Source organism: Acinonyx jubatus, chromosome D1 (genome assembly GCF_027475565.1).
Source record: "Acinonyx jubatus isolate Ajub_Pintada_27869175 chromosome D1, VMU_Ajub_asm_v1.0, whole genome shotgun sequence".
NCBI classification, from domain to species: Eukaryota; Metazoa; Chordata; class Mammalia; order Carnivora; family Felidae; genus Acinonyx; species Acinonyx jubatus.
This window is the reverse complement of record NC_069390.1, coordinates 75,117,986-75,141,121: the sequence shown is the minus strand read 5'-3', so window position 1 is coordinate 75,141,121 and position 23,136 is coordinate 75,117,986. Positions and strand designations below refer to the sequence as shown.

General features: G+C 43.0%; 2 protein-coding genes across 2 annotated transcripts; both read right to left on the bottom strand.

Moving 5' to 3' along the window:
* Positions 1 to 4,527: 4,527 nt before the first annotated feature.
* Positions 4,528 to 13,089, bottom strand: LOC128311645 (lysine-specific demethylase 4D-like). Its single transcript, XM_053202541.1, has 2 exons — positions 13,027 to 13,089; positions 4,528 to 5,349 (listed from the first exon to the last, which is right to left on the bottom strand). The coding sequence occupies exons 1-2, from the start codon at positions 13,087 to 13,089 to the stop codon at positions 4,528 to 4,530; spliced, it is 885 nt and encodes a 294-aa protein (XP_053058516.1).
* On the bottom strand, positions 12,673 to 15,868 carry LOC106987083 (lysine-specific demethylase 4D-like). The gene is made up of 2 exons (XM_053202540.1): positions 15,824 to 15,868; positions 12,673 to 15,170 (listed from the first exon to the last, which is right to left on the bottom strand). Exons 1-2 carry the CDS (start codon positions 15,866 to 15,868, stop codon positions 13,227 to 13,229), a joined length of 1,989 nt encoding a protein of 662 aa, XP_053058515.1. The 3' UTR covers positions 12,673 to 13,226.
* Positions 15,869 to 23,136: the final 7,268 nt, after the last annotated feature.

Here is a 23,136-nt window from a genome sequence, read left to right as displayed (position 1 = left end):
AGGTCATGAACTCGTGGTTTGTGAGTTCAAGCCCTGCATTAGGCTCTGTGCTGAGAGCTCAGAGCCTGAAGCCTGCTTCAGATTCTGTATCTCCTTCTCTCTCTGCCCCACCCCCCACCTTAAACACTAAAAAAAGAAGAAGAAGAAAACGCAGAAACTCGACCACCACGCAAATGTTAAGTTTTTGTAGACTGGCGCTTCGAGTGATAACTTCCCCCGCAGTGCTCAGTGCTGCCTCCCTCTGTCCTCCCTGAAATTGCTTATCCCTGCAATACCCACCACTAACGTGAGAAGGGCATCACTATTACCCCGCTGTGAGGGGCACTGAGGGACAAGAGCGTGTGAGGAATTTCAGGGGGACAGGCTGGTGTGCAGTGTGGGATGGGAAAGGCAGCTGGACTGAAGGGCTGAGCCTCACCAGGGTTCTGCTCGACTCAGATCGGTTTCCTTTCGGCTTATCTCTGTCACCAATTCCTTCCAACTGTTTGTGGTTTCCTACTTAAAATGACGAAAGGTAACACAAACTTATGGGGGGGGGGGGGAAGCAACTTCAAGTCCATAGATAGCCACAGTCCAGTGATATAACTATCATGCTGAAGTTCTTTCTAAATATCTGGAAAGGACTCCTCACACACACAGAAACTGAAATGGTGTCATGGTTCTGAATAATTCAGAGTGGCCAGATAGCCGAATCCCTAACTGAAACATTTTATTATAACTCTTACAGGAGTCCCGAGACCCAAACGCCAACCTCTACAAGTAGCAGTCAAGTACGGTTTCTTATGACCGTCTCACAAGTTCTGGCTTTTAAGTCATAATGATAATAGCTAATATTTATTTGGCACACATTATGTTTGCCCTGGTCTGAACTCGTTGTGTGCAAACTCTAACAGGTGCGATGTGCTAAGGGCTCTGTTTGCCCAAACAGGGAAGTGGAGGGCCAGAGGGAAGAGCGGATTTATTGAACGATTACTCAACAAATCAGTGTAGGAGGCTGCATAAAGGTTGGATCTTCTGGTTCCTGACTCTGTATGAAATCTTGACCTTGCCTTGGTAACATTACAACAAGGCCAAACACGACCAGGAGTGGAATTTGCAAACAAGCCTATGTGACCTTTTGTACAAATATGTGGTAGATCAGGAGGAAAAAAAAATAAGTTTTCTACCAGTAAAAATAATGGGTGAGGCACAGTTGGGCATTTTCTTGCAAAACTAAATATACTTTTGCCATGTGATACAGCAAAACCATACTCCTTGGTATTTACCCCAATGCGCTGAAAATTTCCATCTATGCACAAACCTGCCCCCGAAGGTTTATAGTAGTTGTATTCATAACTGCCGAAACTCGGAAGCAGCCAAGATGTCCTTCCGTAGGAGAGAGGATAAATAGGCAACGGTATATTCATCCAATGGGATATTATTCAGCAATAAAAAGAAATGAGCTCTAAAGCCACGAGGCATGGAGGAAACTTCAATGCATATCACTAAGTGAAAGCAGCCCATCTGAAAAGACAACCTGCTGTATGAGGCCAACTATACGATATTCTGGAAATGGCGAAACTATGAGGGCAGTGCAAAGATCAGAGGTTGCCCGGGGTTTGGGAGGGGTCAGGGCGAACCCGTTCTGCGCAGAACTATAGGGGTAGGTACGTGTCCTTATACATTTGGCAGGCCCGCAGAAGGAACACCTGCAAGAATGAACCCTCGTGTCACTAGGGACGTTGGGTGATAATGATGGGTCAGTGTGGAGTCATCAACTCTACCAACTGTACCACATAGGTGTGGATGCTGGTGGAGGAGGCTGGGGAGGGGGATGTGGGAGTCCCCATACTTTCTGCTTAATTTTGCTGTGAACTACTCCAACAAATAAAGTCCATTAATTACAAAGAAAAAGGCACGGGGAAGCCCGTGAGGGTGGTGATGAGGGCTGTCGTAGAACTGAGCAGTGTAGAAAGAGAGAATCCAAGAGCGTGTCCCTGGCCTCGTGCTTGCCCTCGAGGCAGCTAGGGTGCAGAGAGGCACATCCAGATGAACTGAGCACCTCCTACGTGCCTGTCACAATGACAACCCACAGCACTGCCCAGAACTCTTGCACCGTAATTTTGGCTCGGAGAAAATCAACGATTTTTTGCTGCGACTAGAAAGTGGCAAAGCGCAGGTTCAAATGCTATTCTCCCATAAGTCCACTTCTCGTCTCTGAGTAAGGGCGAAAACAGCGCCCGGAAAGGCAAAAACAGTGATCACAGAAAGGTTTGCTTTGCTAACTATATCATGCCCCGGAATCAACTTTGCGCATCAGCATGCAGGGCGGACGTATCGAGGAACCGAGTCTGTGGGTAGAGGGAAAACATAAAACCACGTCAAACAGCATGATTGTTTCTTTGCCTGACCATTCAAAGTAAGAAGCTTGAGGGGAGGAGGGGGGGAAGAAGAATCAACAGGGAATCACGATCACCATCCAGACTGACGGCCTTCCTAGAATTTCCCATACTGAGGACAGAAGGCCATTTGTAGCAGATAAGCAGAGTCAGACTCTCCCGGGAGTCACCCTGGGGAGTCAGTCACTGGCTCTGTGAAGGTGAGAAAGGAAAGCCTCCAACGTTCTGGAGTCAGGCCACGGGAGATTGCCTCACAGCCGAGCGACACTGTGGGGAGTGGCCGGGGCCCCGGGAAATCTGGCTCGATGGTGGTTACAGCTGCTACTGTGCAGCAGGCCCCATCAGCTGGGTTTACTGACGGGAGGGCTGGAGAGGCCACGAGGTGCAGAGATGCACAGGGGCAGGAGAGGCCAGCAGCCGGGAGAAGCCAGAGAGAAAGCTCGGCGCTCTCCAGAACTAGGGCTTAACCGCAGCGCCTCTATTTGACAGCGGCCCGGCTGAGGACCCCCGTCCAGCAGCTCTAACTTCTTGGCGCCCTCGCTGCGGTGACTTTCATCTTTTCAAGTTGTGTCTCACGTGTTGCAAGAGGTCCCACACAACTCCCAATAACTACAGGTTTCTTCACCCACAGGACGGACTGTTCTTCCTTGGCTAGCAGCAAATCTCATGATGTCACATGACCCACTGTCCTGAGGCACATCTTCCATCAGAAGGTCCGTGAGGAGGCAGGCAGAGCCCACACAGCTCCCTACAATGGGCATTTCCAGGCATCAGAACCTCCCTCCACAGTTCCGGTTGTCCCGGATAGAGAAACAAGTCCCTCTCGGAATGTCCTGGCCAGCATTTGATGAGCAGTAGCAACGAGCCTTGCTGTAGCTGAGTTCCCCAGACCTCTCTAGGCCCAGGCAGGCTTCCCCAAGTCTCCTTTCTTGTCTACCGTGGATCCTGGGGACTAGGGCCCATCTTCCCGGCTTCTTTATGGCCACACCTATCTCCTTCTTCTATCCCCAAGCCTCGCTGGAGAAAGAGAAAATCTACCTCCCTATTTCCTTGCTGCTCCAGGAAAACAAAGGCTTCACTCCTTACAGCTGCAGGAGAACAGAAGGAAACAACACGCACACCCCCCCCCCCACACACACACTCACACGCTCTTAGCACCTTACAGACTCCCCTCTTAATGTCTTTAGTCTGAGTTTCAGCTCCCTTCCCAAAAAGTAATTATAAGTCTCCTTTGGACTTTCTCTTCTATTTTTATTTTGAGAGTGCTCATGTAAAATCTTTCCTCTTCTGACCCAGTCTTTTCTGAAGATTAGGCAGAGCCCATATTCCCAGGTGGCCCCTAAAGAGGCAATCAAGATAAAAATGTTAATTACTGTTGGTTGAGTATAGGGTAGTTCATGGTAGGCACTGTTAAAAGATGGTTTAATGCGGGGCACTTGGGTGACTCAATTGGTTAAGCGACTGTCTCCTGATTTCTGCTCAGGTCATGATCTCATGGTTTCTTGAGTTCAAGCCCCGTCTGGGCCAAGCTGGCTTGAGATCCTCCCTCTTTCTCTACTCCTCCCCCACTCACACTCTGTCTCTCAAAATAAATAAATACACTTAAAAAAAGAGAGAGAGAGATGGTTTAATGCAGGGTGCCTGGCTGGCTCAGTCAGTAGAGCATTTGACTCTTGATGTCAGGGTGATGAGTTCAAGCCCCAACTTGGGTGTAGAGCCTACATAAAAGAAAAAAAAAAAAAAAAAGATGGTTTCACACCTTAGCTAATAAGGTCCTCACAACAATCTGCCTAGTGTGCAGTGTCCCATTTTCCAGAGGGCTCTGAAGCTCTGAAAGGGTGCATTGACCTGCTTAGATTCCCATAACCTCTAGTGAGTGACAGAGCTAGGATTTGAATCTGGTTGATGCCAAACCTCATCTTCTTAACCACCACAAGCTCAAGTCGCAAATGAAACCAAGGAACTGATGCTATTTACTGCCGGAGATTCAGAGTTCAGCAGCATTTGGGGAGGGCTCTACCAGAAACATAACAGCGTTTTGCAAACTCCACCTTGGCCCAGAGCTCCAACGATTGTTAACAGTGTCAAGTGGTGGCATATCTGAGGCAACCAGGAAGGACTGGGAGGGACCGGAGGAAGCAAGGTCCGTTCAAGGACTCTGAGCTGCGGAAGCCATAGAACGATGGCAGGTTGCAGGGGTCTGATACCCAGCATTGTCCTGGGGCAGGACTAGCCTCGGGTCCGGAGTATGCAGCGCGTCTTGGCCCAGGCATGGGCAGTCGACTCCTGAGCCTCCTGTTCCTGAGGACGATGATGACAACTCATGTCTGCCAACTGGGTGGAGATTCCGGGCAGACCTCCCCCCCCCCCCGCAGGCGCTGAGCTCCCCCTCGTCTGGCGAGGTGGGCTCCGTGTGGTCCACAACAGCCCGGTCCTGCCCGCGCTTCCACAGCTCATAGCGCTCAGGCTGCAGGATTCGCACGAAGGCGTCCATGGAGAAGGTGACCCTGGCCTCCCCGCAGCTGCACTGAGACGCCACTTTGCCATAATCGATCCATCGCGGGGTAGCGAAGTTGATGGCTTCTGCGCAGTTGAGGCCGTGGTTGAAGCCAGAATGGTAGCCATAGGGAAACGTCACCATGAACTCGCCAGCCTCCTGGGTGATCCGATTGAAGGGGATCCCGTTGTCCTTGAGGACCGTGGGCGAGATGAGAGCCACCTTGTGCCGCAGGAAGGCGTCACAGGCGCGGGCACTGCCCGGGAACAGCTCGGTGGCCAGGCGCTCCAGGCGCCGGCCGTGCTCTGGGGGCACCACGTACCAGGTTTTGGGCTCCCCGAAGTGCAGGTAGTTGATGCTGTAAAGGTCCATGTCCTCCGTGTGCCAGGTGAAGGTGGTCTTCCACATGCCAAAGTACAGGTAGGGCGTGTTGACGCCCTCGATGACCACGCCGCACTCCTGCTTCAGCAGGCCCTGGATGGTCCCCAGGTGTCAGCGTTTTGATCATGTAAAGAAGCATTGATTTCTAATGCCACAATTTGGTCATATGTATAAGGGTGTCTTCAAATATTTTCGCTCCGAATTTTATGCTTGGATCTGACACTTGAACTTTTCCCGCCAGCTGGCGGTACTACAACCCCCCCCCCCCCCCCCCCCGCAGCCGGGCCTGTTCATTTGGCAAATTTAGTAGACACGCTCCCCTCCCCCTCGCCCCCTGCTGGAAAGGAGTGGCTATTGCAGCGGTATCCGATACCCTGGTTTTCCATTTCTTTAGCCAGGCCTGTTCTGTGCCTGTCTTTGTTCCATGGAGGCAACATTATTTCCGTAATGTTAATTTTTTTTTTTTTCACTACAGGATGAAATGTCATTATTGTAAAAAAACTTAGAGGGGCGCCTGGGTGGCTCAGTTGGTTAATCGTCCGACTTCAGCTCGGGTCATGATCTCACGGTCCGTGAGTTCGAGCCCCGCGTGGGCTCTGTGCTGCCAGCTCGGAGCCTGGAGCCTGCTTCGGATTCTGTGTCTCCCTCTCTCTCTGCCCCTCCCCTCCTCATGCTCTGTCTCTCTCTGTCTCAAAGATAAATAAAAACATTAAAAAAAAAAAAAAAGAACTTAGATTCTATATGCCATGTCCTGAGACACTATGGTTTTAAATTAATAAGCATCGAAGTCCCAAATCCCAAGGTCTGTCTGGATATATACAGCTGAAGGGTCCACACGAAACCACAATCATATAAACATTGGTATTAATTACTATAATGATAAAACCTCTCATATATGTCACACATCACCACCAGTTCTCACTTGAACTCTTTAAGCAACTAAAATTGTAAGAATACCTCCCAGCTTGCCAATTCATTCAGGAATGGAAACCCTACTTTCAGTAGGTTCTTGCACAAAGGAAATGGGGTATTTTTTGACCGGCATTGTAAGAATACCTCCCAGCTTGCCAATTCATTCAGGAATGGAAACCCTACTTTCAGTAGGTTCTTGCACAAAGGAAATGGGGTATTTTTTGACCGGCATTTCAATCAAAACCAATTGTTGAAGGTAGACGCAATTGAGAAGATCATTTTTATCCAATCAGCTCCAATATAATTCCATTGTCAGCAGATCAATCGGACTCTAAAATGTTCTTTTCCACTGCTAGTAACCTCAGTTTGTTATCATCCCCCTAAAATAAAACCTATTTGGGGTCAAAATATGTGTTTGAAACCTGAACGTGGAAAGATGCAAAAACCCACATGCTGCAATAGTCTGAAGATTTGATAAAATTTTTTAAAATGTTTTTTAAATTGTTTTTTAATGTTTATTTATTCTGAGATGGTGGGAGAGACAGAGCACAAACAGAGGAAGGACAGAGAAAGAGAGACACAGAATCTGAAGTAGGCTCCAGGCTCCCAGCTCTCAGCACAGAGCCCGACCCAAGGCTCCAACTCATGAAAGGTGAGATCGTGACCTGAGCTGAAGTCGGACTCTTAACCGACTGAGCCACCCAGACGCCCCCAAAATGTTTTTAATCGCTAAAATAAAAAGTAAAGATTTAAAAATTTGAAACTATTTCAAATGTAAATAGTTCTTGCCTTAATCTCTTTTACCTTTATTTGTTTGTTTCTAAGAACAAGGGTGGGGAAGTAAACAGGCAACTGTCCAATAATATGTGATCCTGATTTCACATGAGCATTTTCTAAGATCCAGAAATATGTTTTCCCCCTTGAATGCAACCTCACAATGAAGCAGCATGGATTGATGGCTCTACGTGTGCCATCAAAAATTGAATCTTCTCAGCACTGTTCTTATCTACTCCTTCAGTATCCTCCAAAATCATTCATGTCCAACTCTGGTCTATTCCTTTAGTTTCCCATAAAATGAAGACTTTACCTGATAAAAATCTGTCTTTAAAACTTTGAACATGACAATATAGCAAAACTAGTTACCACCCATGAGACAATAACTAAATATATGTGTGTGTGTGTGTGTGTGTGTGTATATATATATATATATATATTTTTTTTTTTTTTTTTTTTTGAGAAAGAGCATGCATGGGGTAGGAGCAGAGAGAGGAGGAGAGAGAGAATCCCAAGCAGCCTGCACGTTCTGCACTGAGCCCATAGTTGGGCTTGATCCCATGACCGCGAGATCATGACCTGAGCCCATATCAAGAGTCAGATGCTTAACTGACTGAGCCACCCAGGCTCCCCTATATATATTCATTTTTAATCAAGGAGAAATGGAAACTCTATCTATCAGATTTCCAATGTAAAAATAAAGCTGGTCCCACAACTGAAAAACAGAAGCTTTAAACTTGTAACAGAGAAAGTTCTTCCTTTCTACCAATTTCACACATTTAACAAGAAAAAAAGAACATAATAATATATAACCTGTCTTACACTGATCCGAAATCCTGATTTCAAATGAGACAATCCCAGCCGCATAAAGTGCTTTCTTAATGGAGCCATCCTCAAAATGAAAAGGAATGGGCTGATAAGCCAATAACATTTTACTTACTTTATTTTTATTTTTTAAGTAAGCTCTACACCCAAAGAGGGGCTTGAACTCAAGACCCTGAGATCAAGAGTCACATGCTCTGCTGACTCAGCCAGCCAGGTGCCCTCCAATAATAGCGTTTTAATTAAATCAGCTATATGCTAATCCAATCCCATGGCTCCTCACTGTAATTCAAGATAGAATTAAAATCGAAAGCCACAAAAAAGGTAGAAACAAGGATGTAGAGAAACTTTTAGTCAGGAAAGAGGGAAAGCTAGCTAGATGATTTCACCAAATCCTTGACCCAAATCAACATGAATTGAGTGACTACAATGCTGAAGTTATTGAGATAGGATTAATGGAGAACACAAAAATGAGTCAAGTCTTAGACCTTCCTGAAAAGATGTTTATTCCCATGGGGAAGGTAAGACAAGTGTAGAATTAGCACTAACTGACAAGCTCGATTTGAATACTGACCCTAATATTTACTAAATGGTGACCTCAAGCATTGTATCCAACTTTTTCATAATTTTATTTCTTCATCTATGTGATGAGAATGACAATACGGTGATTTTGTACATTAAATGAACCGCTCACCTTGATGCTTGGTGCCTACGGCTCCTGGCATATTGTCTGTGCTCAATAAAGTGTTATTGAGTGTTACAGGAGTTCAGAGGAGAGAGGTCTGGGATCATTTCGGAAACTTCATCAGTAAGTAGGGATTAAGGTCATCTGCCAAAAATGAGAGGAATGATAAAATGGAAGTTCTGGGAACAGCTGCAAGTTTAAAATACGGCCGACCTTTGAACAATTCGGGTGTTAGGGGTGATAATGCCCCACACAGTTGAAATCTGTGTATAACTTTTGACTCCCTCAGAACTCAACTACTAATAGCCTACTGTTGACCAGAAGCCTGACTGATAACATAAACAGCCAATTAACCCGTATTTTGTGTTGTTTGTTTTATGTACCGAATTCTTACAATAAAGTAAACTAGGGTAAAGAAAATATTATTAAGAGAGTTAAAAGGAAGAGCAAACTCATTTCCAGTACTGTACTGTATTTTTCGGAACGAATCCATGTATTAGTGGACTCTCCAAGTTCAAACCCGTGTTGTTCGGGAGCAATTGTACTGGCTGCATGTGGGCAACCACTGAAGTAAACAAGAAAAGCATAAAAGGTCACAACAGTTTTCTTTTCTTTTCTTCTTAAGTGTATTTATTTATTTTGAAAGAGAGAGAGAGAAAATCCCAAGCTGACAGCGCAGAGCCTGACTCGAGGCTCGATCTCACAGAACTATGAGATCATGCATGACAGGAGCCGAAATCAAGAGTTAGACGTTTGGGGCACCTGGGTGGCTCAGTTGGTTTAGTGTCCGTCCTTGGCTCAGGCAATGATCTCGCAGTTCATGAGTTCAAGTCCCGTGTCTGGCTCTGTGCTGACAGCTCAGAGCCTGGAGCCTGCTTCAGATTCTGTGTCTCCCTCTCTCTATGCTCCTCTCCTGCTCAGTTCAGTCTCTCTCTGTCTCTCAAAAATAAATAAAACAGTAAGAAAATAAAAATAAACATAAAAAAGGGTCAGAAGCTTAACACACTGAGCCACCCAGGTGCCCTGGTCACAAGAGTTTCCTTAGCATCCTTCAGCAAACTGATCACTCAGTTCCTTCACCTCCTCCCTTTTATTAAATGATCTTTATCCTCACCCCAAGTTAGTCACCCTGAGATCTCACCTTTTGTAAAATCTTGACTTTAAGAATTCTTAACCAATGCTGACTATCCTTTCAGTTTGTGTAATATATACCCAACAATTTTTTTTTACCTAATTGAAAATCCCCAAATGTTGGGCTCTCTAAGTTCTCTCCTTTTTGCTACTCATTGTAGATGAACAACAAAATTTTGATTGACTTCTTGCAAGAATTAAAATCTGGGCTGCACAGAGCCCTGCTAGGGTAGAGTAAGAGGGAAAAAAAAGAAAACTTTAACTAGCTTCCTCCTTGGGTTTTCCAGGTATTTAATCATACCTACTTAAAAAAAAAAGTAATTTTATCACTTATCTTCCATCACTTACAGTTCTAATATTTTGCATTGGTTAATACCTCTAACTCTATTTTAATTACTGGTGGAAATGTCTCGAATATTTCTACCTTAAGTAAAATGTTGGCTTTGGGGCTAAAATAGCTAACTAGCTAGAGACAATGTTTTCATTTTAAGGAATTGTTATTCACTGATTCTTACATGGGGGTGTGCTTAGAACAAGACTGAGGGGCACCTGGGTGGCTCAGTCCGTTGAACATCTGATTCTTGATTTCAGCTCAGGTCATGATCCCAGGGTTGTGGGATCAAGACCCATGCTGAGCATGGAGCCTGCTTAAGTTTCTCTCTCTCCCTTTGTCCCATTCTCCCTGCTCACAGACATGTGTACTGTCTCTCAAATAAAATAAATAAACAAATAAACAAACAAATAAATAAATAAAACAAGACTGAGTGTTGAATTTTGTCAAATGCATATCAACATTTATGAAAATTGTCATTCAACTTTTCTTCTTGGATCTATTAATTAGGTAAGTTATATTACCAGATTTTCTTAGTTTAAACTGTCATTACCCTCCTGCAATAAATCCCATTTAGTCATTGGGTTATTTTTATAATATAGTTACACTGTCTTAGCTAATTTTTAATTCAAAACTTTTGCGTAAGTGTTCATAAATAACATCTGACTATTATATATATTATATGTATTATATATATTATATATATGTTATATATATAATATATATTATATAATATATATAACATATATATTTATATATAATATATATTATATAATATATAACATATATATTTATATATATAATATATATTATATAATATATAACATATATATTTATATATATTATATATAATATATATTATATATTTATATATATAATATATATATTTATATATATATTTATATATTATATCTGACTACCCCACTCGTGCTCTGTCTCTCTCTCTTTCAAAAATAAATAAACATTAAAAAAAATTTTTTTTAATTAATTTCTAGTTTTATTGCATGATAATTACTGTTTGATTTTTTTTCTTTGTTTAGGGAATTTATTGATTTTTTTCACACTAATATATGTCAGTTTTTGCGATTGATCCATTGGCACTTCACAAAAGCAAGTATTGTCTATTACCAGGTTCATAAGTCTGCCTTTATTGTTAATGTTAAGTTTTCAACATCATTAAGTTTGTCCATTTTTTCTGTCTTGCACTAAGTAAGGGGTCCTGAACATCCAATTACAATATGTGTTCCAGTTTCCCCACACCAGCACCACCACCAATGCTCAGAACACTACCATGTCGGAGAATTCAGCTCATTTCTGAAACTATCTACCTGGAGATAGTGTCAGACCCTACAGGTTAAAGAGTCAAGACTGCCACGCTCCCCCACCCCCAACCCTTGCACCCCACCCCATACTTGCCTATACTTCTGACCAATTGGCTATAAATCAGAGGCTGCCTCAACCCCTTTCTTCAGTTTGACTAATTCACTAGAATGGCTAACAGAACTCAGAAAACATTTTACTTACTAGATCTTCATTTTTTATGAAAGGATAGGACTCAGAAAGAACCGGAGGGAAAAGACGCACAGGGCAAGGTAGAGGGAACGTGTGCAGAGTTTCCTGGCCCTCTCCAGGCGCATGGCTCTCCCAGCACCCCAAGGTGTTCACGGACTTAGGAGCTCTCCAAACCCACTCTGCTCAGGCTTTTAGGGAGGCTTCATTACATAAGCCTGAATGGTTAAATCATTGGCCATTGGCGATTGACTCAACCTCCAGTCTCTCTTCCCCTCCCTTGGAGGTCAAGGCTGTGGGAGTGAAAGTTCCAACCATCCATTCACAAGGTTGATTCCTCTGGTCAGTCACATTAAGATGACTTGGGACTTTCCAAAAATTGGATCATTAACACAACAAAAGACACCTTATCACTCGTATTTCTTAGGAGATTCCAAGGGTTTTAGGAGCTCTATACCAGAGGCAGGGATGAAGACCAAATGTCTATTATTATAAATTATTATTATTATTATTATAAATTATAACTATGGTAACTTAAATTCTCGTATTTTAATGCGATTCTCTCAACTTTTTTTTAAGCTATGTTTTTAAATTTACCTTTCATCTAGAAAGTAATTTATACTTTGTCAAAGTTGCATGGATATTCATGACTGCTGTATTTTCTGGGTGAAATTTAGCCATAGGCATCATAAAAAGCCTTTCTGTGTACCTTTTGCCCTTGAGTCTAATCTGTCTGATGCAAAGATCCATGACCCCTATTTTCTGTTTGTATTTTACTTGGTATTGTTTTGCTTGTTCTTTCACTATTAACTCTTCTAGACACTCTTGTTTCAGACTGTTCCAAGAAAACTGGAGGCAGAGTAAAAATTGTAAAAGTTTATTTGAGCAAAAAATCAATTCGAATCAGGCAGCGTCCGATCTAGCCAATAGAAAGGAGCTCCAAAATGAAAGACTTTTATAGGCAGAAAGCAAGAGGAAGAAGGAAATTATACTAGGCAAAAAAAAATTGAGTTGATTATGGGGGTTACATTCCTTTAGAGGATGGAAGGAGTCTATCAGCAGATAACCTAACTGATACTGATCAGACGATTCCTGATTAACTGGATGAAACCTCCATTTCTCCATTTAAACACAAATGAAGTCTCTGTTTAGTGACATGGCGTTTAGCATAAGACACTCCATTTAGGACCTGTTGTCTTGTTTTTAAGAAGGTATCTCATAAATAATCTTGATACTGAAAATATATGTTAAGGATTTTAGACTTTCCTTGCTTTGCAGATGCAACTTTAAGAAAATAAAGTTACAAAGATCCCTGAGGCAGAATTGGCTGACAGACTCAATTAGGTCTAGTTTCAACATGAGCAGTGGCATGAAGCATGTCCAGTGGAAGCCAGCATCATGATTCAGAGGCCCAGATACAATATGGGGATGAAAGGGCTCCGATTCTCAGCAATCACCCAATGTTGCCCCAAATTACTGTGGGCGAAATATCCTTAGGGCGATATCACAAACAAGCAGCACCATGACATCTAGGCCAACACACAGACCAAAGATCTTTCCATGCTCAGGAGTGAGCTGAGATTCCCTGAGAAGTACTACAACGTACTACAACAGCTGTTGGGAGCCCCTGGGCGTCCTGGTTGTCATAGCAGGAGACAGTATCTGGCATCTTTGGGGATGCGTCTTTTCTAGAAAATAAAGCACCCCTGGGACAGGCCCAGCACAGAATTGTTGTGGGCCCGAGAGCTTCTGTGGTTCCTGGGGTTGAGGGTCAGATACAACCATACTGGGCAAAATCTTCAATAGTCATGAGCTCAAAGGCTGGAGATCTTCTATGGGTGGTGAACACATCCCAGGGCTCAAAGAGGGCAACTGCCTCAGACTTGAACCCAGAGGATCACAGTCAGGGGTGCAGGAAGGTCTGGCAACTGGAGCTGGGGTCAGATTCATAGAGGCATAAGTGTGGTCCATCATTACAACCTCAGAGAGGTTCACTGGGGCCTTGAAATCCCCATCAGAGTCCTTGGGGAATCTTCTCTGAGTCCCAGTGACATTGGGGAAAGTCAGTGGGACATTGTCAGAGAAGTTGATTGTGATATTGTCAAGGGATAGCAGGCAAGGGCCAGGGTGCATCGCATTCTCAGGATCCAATGGAGGCCCTAAGGGTTGAAGATCAGGGGCACAACAGCACCCAGAAGCTTCAGCATAAAACTGGTGTCCGGGGCTCAGTGGTTCAGGATTGACCATGAAGAGTCCATTCATAGGGAGGGGCAGAGCCTCAGGGTACTGGGCTGTGTGTGTTGTTCCCACCGAGAGACGCCTCTTGGCCCGGGCCTGGATGCTGGGCCCCTGGGCCCCTTGTTCCCGAGGACGACGACCAGGACCACATCTGCCCATTGAGGGATGAACATCTCGGGCAGAGGGAATCGAGGTCGGTGGTCGGGTGGGGCCAGGCTCCTGGGAAGTGCAGGCGGGGACAAGCCCAGACTGGGCATCAGAGGAAGAACTCTGGGCCGGCAAGGAGCGTGGGGAGGCCAGGCACATTGGGGTGCGACGGCCAGTCCCACCACTAGCGGCCACAGGCCGAGGGGTGCGCGTGGCCCAGCAGGGTGGGAGGTGCCTCAGGCCCAGCAAGGCTCTCCGGGGAGCTTGGGCCTCCCTCCAGGCGCTGAGCTCCCCCTTGTCTGGCGAGGTGGGCTCCGTGTGGTCCACAACAGCCCGGTCCTGCCGGCGCTTCCATAGCTCATAGCGCTCAGGCTGCAGGATGCGCAGGAAGGCGTCCATGGAGAAGGTGACCCTGGCTTCCCCACAGCTGCACTGAGACGTCACTTTGCCATAATCGATCCATCGCGGGGTGGCGAAGTTGATGGCTTCTGCGCAGTTGAAGCCGTGGTTGAAGCCAGAGTGGTAGCCATAGGGAAACGTCACCATGAACTCGCCAGCCTCCTGGGTGATCCGATTGAAGGGGATCCCGTTGTCCTTGAGGACCGTGGGCGAGATGAGAGCCGCCTTGTGCCGCAGGAAGGCGTCACAGGCTCGGGCACTGCCCGGGAACAGCTCGGTGGCCAGGCGCTCCAGGCGCCGGCCGTGCTCCGGGGGCATCGCGTACCAGGTTTTGGGCTCCCCGAAGTGCAGGTAGTTGATGCTGTAAAGGTCCATGTCCTCCGTGTGCCAGGCGAAGGTGGTCTTCCACATGCCAAAGTACAGGTAGGGCGTGTTGACGCCCTCGATGACCACGCCGCACTCCTGCTCCAGCAGGTCCTGGATGGTCCCCAGGTGGCCAAGGTTCCACTGTTGAGTGTTTTCCGCAAACAAGGAGCCGCTGATGTCAGCGCCATAAATCGGAGAATCGTACAGCCGGGTTTTCCAATACTTCCGCTCCAAATCCTCAAAATCCGAGTGTGGCGGAGTCCGATACTTTCCGCTGTTTGCCAGTTGGCGATACTCCGCCACTGTCATGGCTTTCTTCTTTTTATGGTATTGAGTAAACACACCTGCCCGCCCGGAGACCACCTGCTGGAGGGGAGTTGCTATTAAGATGTCACTGATATCATCATAGGTCTGCCTGGCTTTCCATTCCTTGGGGGGAATCACCTTGGCCAAGCCTGTGCGGTGTGCCCCTTTGGATTCCATGTACGCAATATATCTAGGGAAATCTTTAAATTCTTCCGTGGTTGGGTGAAAGGTCATGATTGTATAACTTGGATTCTTAGGCTGCTTCATGGCTGCAATGTAATAAGTAACTGACTCCTGGGGTCTCAGGTATGTTTTAGATACCCGAGGAAGCAGGGGGGTAATATAATACCTTCTCTAGTCTTTCTTTATTTAAAAAAAAGAAAAAAAAAAAAGCTGTGTCATGTGTGTGAGGCAGTAGTTGGGACTTGAAATTTTAAACAAATGAAGTGATATCTCTTCCAGGCTTGCCTGTTCACGGGGTGGGGGATGCCACTCTCGGCAGCATCTCCCGCTGGAAGGAAATAGAGTGTTTCCCAGTGGCGCACGCCCTCTGCACCAAGTCCTGGCTCAGCCTGCGGTTCTGAGGCTTCCTCAGTTGGAGCCGCGCGTCTCTGAGGCTTCTCCTGATGCACGTGCCTCAGTGCATGCGTGGCGCCTCACCTCACTGGAGCAGAGAGCCTCTTCGAGAAAGTTTGAAGGCTAAATCTAAAGGAAAGAGCACAAAATATTTGAAAATAAAGGAATGACAAAAGAAACACTAACGTAGCATCAAAATAAACAAAATCGGTGTAGCGACGTTAACTTCAAATTGGAATTTCAGTGCAAAAACTGCACTGTTGGTAGGAATGTAAACGGATGTAGCCACTATGGAAAATAGTATGGAGGATCCTCAAAAAATTCAATAGAGCTACCATATGATATCTAGCAATCCACTTCCTGGTATATACCTGAAGGAAACTGAAAACAGTATCGAAGATACGTCTGTACCCCATGCTTCCTGCAGCGTTATTCACAATAGCAAGATATGGACGCTCCCCAGTGCATATCCATTAATGAATGGATAAGGAAGAAGTGGTATATATACAATGGAATATTACTCAGCCGTAAGAAAGAATGAGATCCTGCCATTTCCAACCATGTGTATGGGCCTAGTGAGTGAACTGTGGTAAAATGAAATAAGTCAAAGACAGATACCATATGAGGTCACTCACATGTGGAATTTAAGAACCAAAACACATAAACGAGCAAAGGAAAAAGAGATATACAAAAAAACCAGACTCCTAAATACAGAGAACAAACTGGTGGTCTCCAGAAGGGAGGTGAGTAGGGAGATGGGTGAAATAGGTGATGGGGATTAAAGAGCACACTTACCATGATGAGCACTAAGTAATGCATAGAATTGTTGAGTCATTGGCTAAAACAAGCAAATCAGGCGACTGTAGATGCTGACGAGGATGTGGAGAAACAGGAACCCTCTTGCACTCTTGGTGGGAAAGCGAACTGGTGCGGCCACTCTGGAAAACAGTGTGGAGGTTCCTCAAAAAATTAAAAATAGAACTATCCTATGACCCAGCAATAACACTGCTAGGAATTTACCCAAGGGATACAGGAGTGCTGATGCAGAGGGGCACTTGTACCCCAATGTTTATAGCAGCACTTTCAACAATAGCCAAATTATGGAAAGAGCCTAAATGTCCATCAACTGACAAATGGATAAAGTACACAATGGAATACTACTTGGCAATGAGAAAGAATAAAATCGTGCCATTTGCAGCAATGTGAATGGAACTGGAGGGTATTATGTTAAATGAAATAAGTCAGTCAGAGAAACACAGATATCATATGTTTTCACTGATATGTGGATCTTGAGAAACATAATGTATGGGGGAAGGGTGGGGGAAAAGAAGTTACAGAGAGGGAAGGAGGCAAACCATAAGAGACTCTTAAATACAGAGAACAAACTGAGGGTTGATGGGGTGTGGGGGAGAGGGGCAAGTGGTGATGGGCATTGAGGAGGGCACTTGTTGGGATGAGGACTGGGTGTTGTATGTAAGCCGATTTGACAGTAAACTTATTTTGAAAAAGGATTGTTGAGTCATTGTAATGTACATCTGAAACCAGTATAATACTATATGGTCATTAATCTTTAATAAAAAATAACTCTCAACCTCCCTATTAAAAAAAAGAAGATGTGATGTGATACACACACACACACACACACACACACACACACACACACACAAGGGTATACCATTCAGTCCTGAGAAAGATGCAAATCTGGCTTTGGGGACAACGTAGACCTCAAGGCATTATGCTAAGTGAAATAAACCAGATAGAGAAAGACAAATACTGCATGGTATCACTTATGTGTGGAATCAACAAATTAAAAAAAAAAAAAAAGAGTGAAACTTACAGAAACAGAATGTAATAGCAGTTCCCGGGGGTTGGGGGTGAGAAAAATAGGGGGAGGCTGGTAAAAAGCTACAAAATTTCAGGTATAAGACGACTAAGTTCTGAGGATCCAATGTAAACCATGGTGACTCTAGTTCATAAAACTGTGCTGTAGAATTGAAATTTTATGAGAATAGAACTTAAAACGTTCTCACCAAAAAATACACTTAAAAAAAGTAAATATGTGAGCTGATTGTTGTATTAATCATCTCGATGGGCGAATCCTCTTACAATGTGTGTACATACATCAAATCACCACAATGTTCACTTTCAGTATTTCACAACTCTTAATGTCAATTATACCTCAGTAAAGTTAAGATTAAAAAAAAAAGGAATTGAGGGCAGCATGAGACAGAAAAAAGAGAAACATCTAACTGAACCAAGAATAATGCAGCAAGTTTGTAAATAAATGAGTGAAGCCCTGGGTGAGTTAACCTCAAAGGTAAATTAAGGAAAGGAAAACAAAGATATGAGCTCAAACAATTTTGAATGAAACATTTTACCCAATAGAAATGATCACCAAGGGCTTGGTGGGGTAGGTATCCTACGCTGTTTCTGTTCAGGTTATGATTCCGTGATTCATGAGACCGAGCTCCGCATCCGGCTCCACACCGACAGCTTGGAGCCTACCTGGGATTCTCTCTGTCTCTCTGTCTCTCAAAATAAACAAATAAACTTAAGTAGAAGTGATCACCAAAACCAAAACCTGATTCTAATAAAGACAATTAACAGTGAAAAGACATAAGCATGAAAAATACAAATAGCCCACATTTTGATAAGAGGACGTACAGCAGAGTATCTAGTAGAGAATTTTTTAAATTATAATTGAATTTTATAAATAACTTGGCGCTACTAACTTTGAAAACTAAAAATGGACAATTTTCTCAAAAGTGCAAATATCTTAGATGGGTGCAAGAAAAAACTAGAATATTTATATATACTAATAAACTTAATAAAAATAAAACAAGTTGTTTAAGTATGACCCATAAAAACCTAATACGCCATTTTACAAGTGGATTCTAACTCTTGCCTCATACAAATTTTCTAGACTATGATATTCAGTTTGTTTGTGAGGCTACCAGCATAACCTGGGAGCTAAACCTAGAGGGACTGACAATGGATAAGCGCCCTTTAGGGCCAACATTATTGAGGGTAAAAGTTGCAAAAGTCTCCAATAAAATTTTATCCCATTTTTACCAGAAACGGCATTAAAAAAAAAAAAAAACCCACATCATGATAAAGTGTTGCAAGGATGGTTTAAAAACACTACCAGTATTACTGAAACCTTCACAAATCAAATGGAACAATTATCATCTGATGGCATGCAGAAAAATATTTGAAATAACTCAACACCTATTTTATTATTTTAATGCATATTTTTAAAAAAATTTTTTTAACGTTTATTTATTTTTGAGACAGAGAGAGACAAAGCATGAACGGGGGAGGGTCAGAGAGAGGGAGACACAGAATCTGAAACAGGCTCCAGGCTCTGAGCTGTCAGCACAGAGCCCGACGCGGGGCTCAAACTCAGGGACCGCGAGATCATGACCTGGGCCGAAGTCGGCCGCCCAACCGACTGAGCCACCCAGGCGCCCCAAATGCAAATTTTTTTAAAAAAGGGAAAGAAGTGCCATGATAGAAGCAAAGATTTATGTAAACAACAAAATACAGAACATAAATGCTCATGTTAATTTTATACCGGATGTTCTCAACCTTAATGGGTAAACACTTGAAGCAATCTAATTAAAACCTAATCATGTTGCATTAAAAGACAAATTATTAAAACTGATGGGCTCAACAAAGTTTGCAGACACAGGTTAGCATAGAGAAATATCTATAGCATTCTGCAACTAGTTAATGCAGGGGTAGTAGTCCAATTCTAGAAACCAGTAGCCAGTTCTAGAAGCCGTCTTAATTCTAGTGGATACCAGCCTGCTGAATGCAGGGCTTTTTCCTGAAAATCTATGATTTTTACCAAGAAGTTATTAAGAAGAATATTAACTCCACAAGTCTGAAAACACAGTTTAAAAGTAAAACTGTTTTTTTTTTAAGTTTATTTATTCATTTTGAGAGAAAGAGAAAGAAAGAGAATCCGAAGCCATCAGTGCAGAGCCCGACGCAGGTCTGAATCTCATGAACCTTGAGGTTGTGACTTGAGCTGAAACCAAGAGTCAGATGCTTAACCCACTAAGCTACCCAAGAACCCCTAAAAATAAAACTGTTTTTACTGCTTTCTTTTAACCCAAGGAGATGAGGTCCCAATGTGTATTTCTCAAATGTAAATATATATAAAACTACAGTCAGCAACTTAAACTTGTAACAGAAAAATAACTCTTGCTCACAAGAGCAAATAGCACAAATAAAGCGACCTACCTTCCACCAACAAAATCCTGATTCCAGCTGAAGGTACTCCAGGGCCTGGAGAGACCTCGTACTACTCTTAGCAGCTCACGTCCAAATGCAGCTCACGTCCTGATGGCTCTGGCTTTATACCCAGCCAGTAGCTGATTTTAATTGTATCAGTGCCCATCTAACGGAATCCTGGGGCTGGGGTCTTAAGTAATCATCCGACTTTGTGTAATCTCTTGTTTGTTTGGTTTTTTTTAAACCAATCTTTAAACAAAGCAAACTAAGAGGCTGAAAATGGAGAGTGGGAAAGTCAAACTATGCAAACATTAAACAAAAGATACCTGTAATTAACATCAAATATATTTATAGGATACAAGAAAGTTTAGAGTTATCAAAGAGAAACACTCACTAGGAAAATGTAACAGTGATGTACTTTATGTGCCTAACCACACAGCACTGGGAAGTAAAGCACACACACAAAGAATAACAATGGAAAATGCTTTTGAATACATATAAAATACTTATAAAAATTTACTGATATAAGGGGTACCTGGGCGGCTTAGTCAGTTAAGCACCCACTGTTGATTTTGGCTCAGGTCATGATCTGACGGTTTTGTGAGTGTGAGCCCCACTGGTGGGCTTTGTGCTGACAGCAAGGATTCTGTTTGGGATTCTCTCTCTCTCCCTCTCTCTCTCTGCCTCTCTCTCTTTGCCTCAAAAATAATGAAACTTTTAAAATATTAGTGATATAAGACCACAAAATAAATAGCAATAACATTTCCATGGAACCAACATATTGAGCATAATCTTGACCACAGTGAAAGACAATTGAAAGTCAGCAATAAAAAACTGAACACAACTATATTTATTTGAAAATTAGAAGCCACATAACGCCTACAATAATATCCATATAAAATGCTATTGATTTGTATGTTCAACTCAGTGAAAACCAAAACGGTATTATGCAAGAGAAAAGGAAAAAAAATCAGAATAATGATACCATGATAAATAAACGAAGGGGAAAACGAACACCTGCAAAAAGAGAGATGACTAATAAAATGGAAAACTGATACTTTTAAGATGTTTATTTATTTATTTTGAGAAAGAGAAGAGAAAGGAAGTGTGAGTGGAGAGGGGCGGAGAGAGAATTCCAAGCAGGCTCATGTTGTCAGCACAGAGCCTCAAAAGGGGCTGGATTTCGGGAGCAATGAGATCACGACCTGAGCCAAAATCAAGGGTAGGACACAGCTCACTGAGCCACCCAGGTGTCCCAGAAAACAAATACTTTTAGGAAAAAATTTAAAAAAAAAAGTGGCAAATCTGATGAAGGAAAAGAAGTTACTAGGACTGGGACAGCAAACGGGTGACCTGAGCCTGGAGCTTCTTCAAATCTTGAAATTAAGGACCCATTAAACCAATAAAGACATTGAGAGTCACCGCAAAGGGGCACAGGAACCACAGGAAAGAGCTCCTAATGGCCAGAACTCAAACAATCTGGCCAACAAAATAATGAAAGTGCTATTGAATGACAACTCAAAGTATAAGATGAGTATCTATGAGTCCACACTGGTATAAATGATTAACAAATTGAGAAGGACCAATAAATCTGTCCTGCAGAAGATTCCAGATACATTGCATATACTCCACTCTAAAGGAGGTGAGGATAACAGTCTGCTGCCTGAATGCAGGCTGTGAATACTGACTGCCTTCAGGAGTACAGAGTGGCAAGTGGGGTGGGGGTAGTCATTTTACAATGGAGGTCGTGAAATGAACATGGTTTCAGCCAAGTCAACACCGAGAGTCATAACTTATGTTGATAGTATCTGCCCTTGATATAGTGTGACAAAAATGGCATTGTAACTCTGTAATCTTCCTCCAAGGGTAATCATAAATAAAGACGAATTCCAACAGAGAGGCAACCTGCAATATAACTGACTGCTACTCCCCAAAATTGTCAAGTTTCTATATAAGCATTTTTGTGAAAAACAAGGAAGTTCTAGTAAATAACATTGGTATTCATTCATTCATTGAACTAATGTATCATTGAAATGAAGCCATTAATACTAGGGGGAAATGGGAGTGGGAGGGGTTGGGAGGAATGGGAAGTCTTTGAACTACCTGCTCGATTTTTCAGAAATCTAAAACTGTTCCAAAAAAGGAAAGCATTACTAAATATAATCAAATAACATAAACAAGAGAAGACACCAATAAGTGATATTCAAATGAAAAATATTAGAAATATAATCTAGATTTTTCAAACAGTCTACAAAACACCACACAAATCAAATGATTTCATGAATCACTATAGGTCTTAATAGTTTTAGAACAGAAAGCAGGGGGGGTTTCCTTTTAACGTTTTAAAACCATGAACTATGTGCTTACAGAAATGTATAAAGCTTATATGTTCTGTTAACAAATAACTATAGAGCAAGCACCACCCAGGTCAAGAAAATAAAACCTCACCAGACACCCAGGAACGTGACTTGTCCGTCCCTTCTGGTATTACTGCCCCAACTGCCTTTGACACTAATCCTATCCTGACACTGGGCGTAGTAATTTTGGTAAACAACATAAAATTAAAATTGTGCCCATTTTTGAAAACTTTATTTAACCTTATTCATATCAATACAATCCTACTTTGTGTGCCTTAATGTACCCTTCTGTGTATTTTTTTGATCATTTTGATGTTGTCGCCCATCGCTGGACTCTGTTCTGTTTCAGGGCAGTCGTGGGTTCAGCCATATAAACGTTACACTGTCGAGGGGCCTCTGGGTCGCCTCCACCCTTGGCCTCTTACAGTGTTGCTCCGAAAATTCTCACACACGTTCATTGAAGCACACACGTGCATTCATACCTAAAAATCACTTTCTTGGTCACAGAACGTGAATTCAAACCTTGTCCTGCCAAACTGTTTTTGGAGAGTTTTTACCAATTTACACACTCACTAGCTGCATATGAGGATGCTTGTGGTTCCTCACTTTTGCAAACCTTCGATGATTTATCAGCCTTCTTATTTTAGCTAATCAGATGGCCGTGCAGGAGTATCCCATTATGATTTGTGTTTCCCAGGGGATCACTAAAGAGGGTGAGAGATTTTTTTCTTTAGTGTATTGTCCAATTGGATATGCTCTTTGGTTAAGTGCCTAATCAAGCATTTTCTCCATTTTTCTGCTGGGTTGTCAGTCTTTCTTTGAAGTAGTTCTTTATATATTCTGGGTATTCTCTCTGCATTGGATATAAGTAATACGATATCTGTTTCCTCTCCCTGATTTGCCTTTTCACTCTCTCTTTCATACCTTTTGATGAATAGCAGTCCCTCTTTACAACTAATAGGGCATATATTATTAAAAAGTAGCTAGCTAACACATAGGGAGATTACCAATGCCAGACATGTTCAAAATAGTCTGCATAGAATAATTCATTTTTTTAACATTTATTTATTTTTGAAATACAGAAAGAG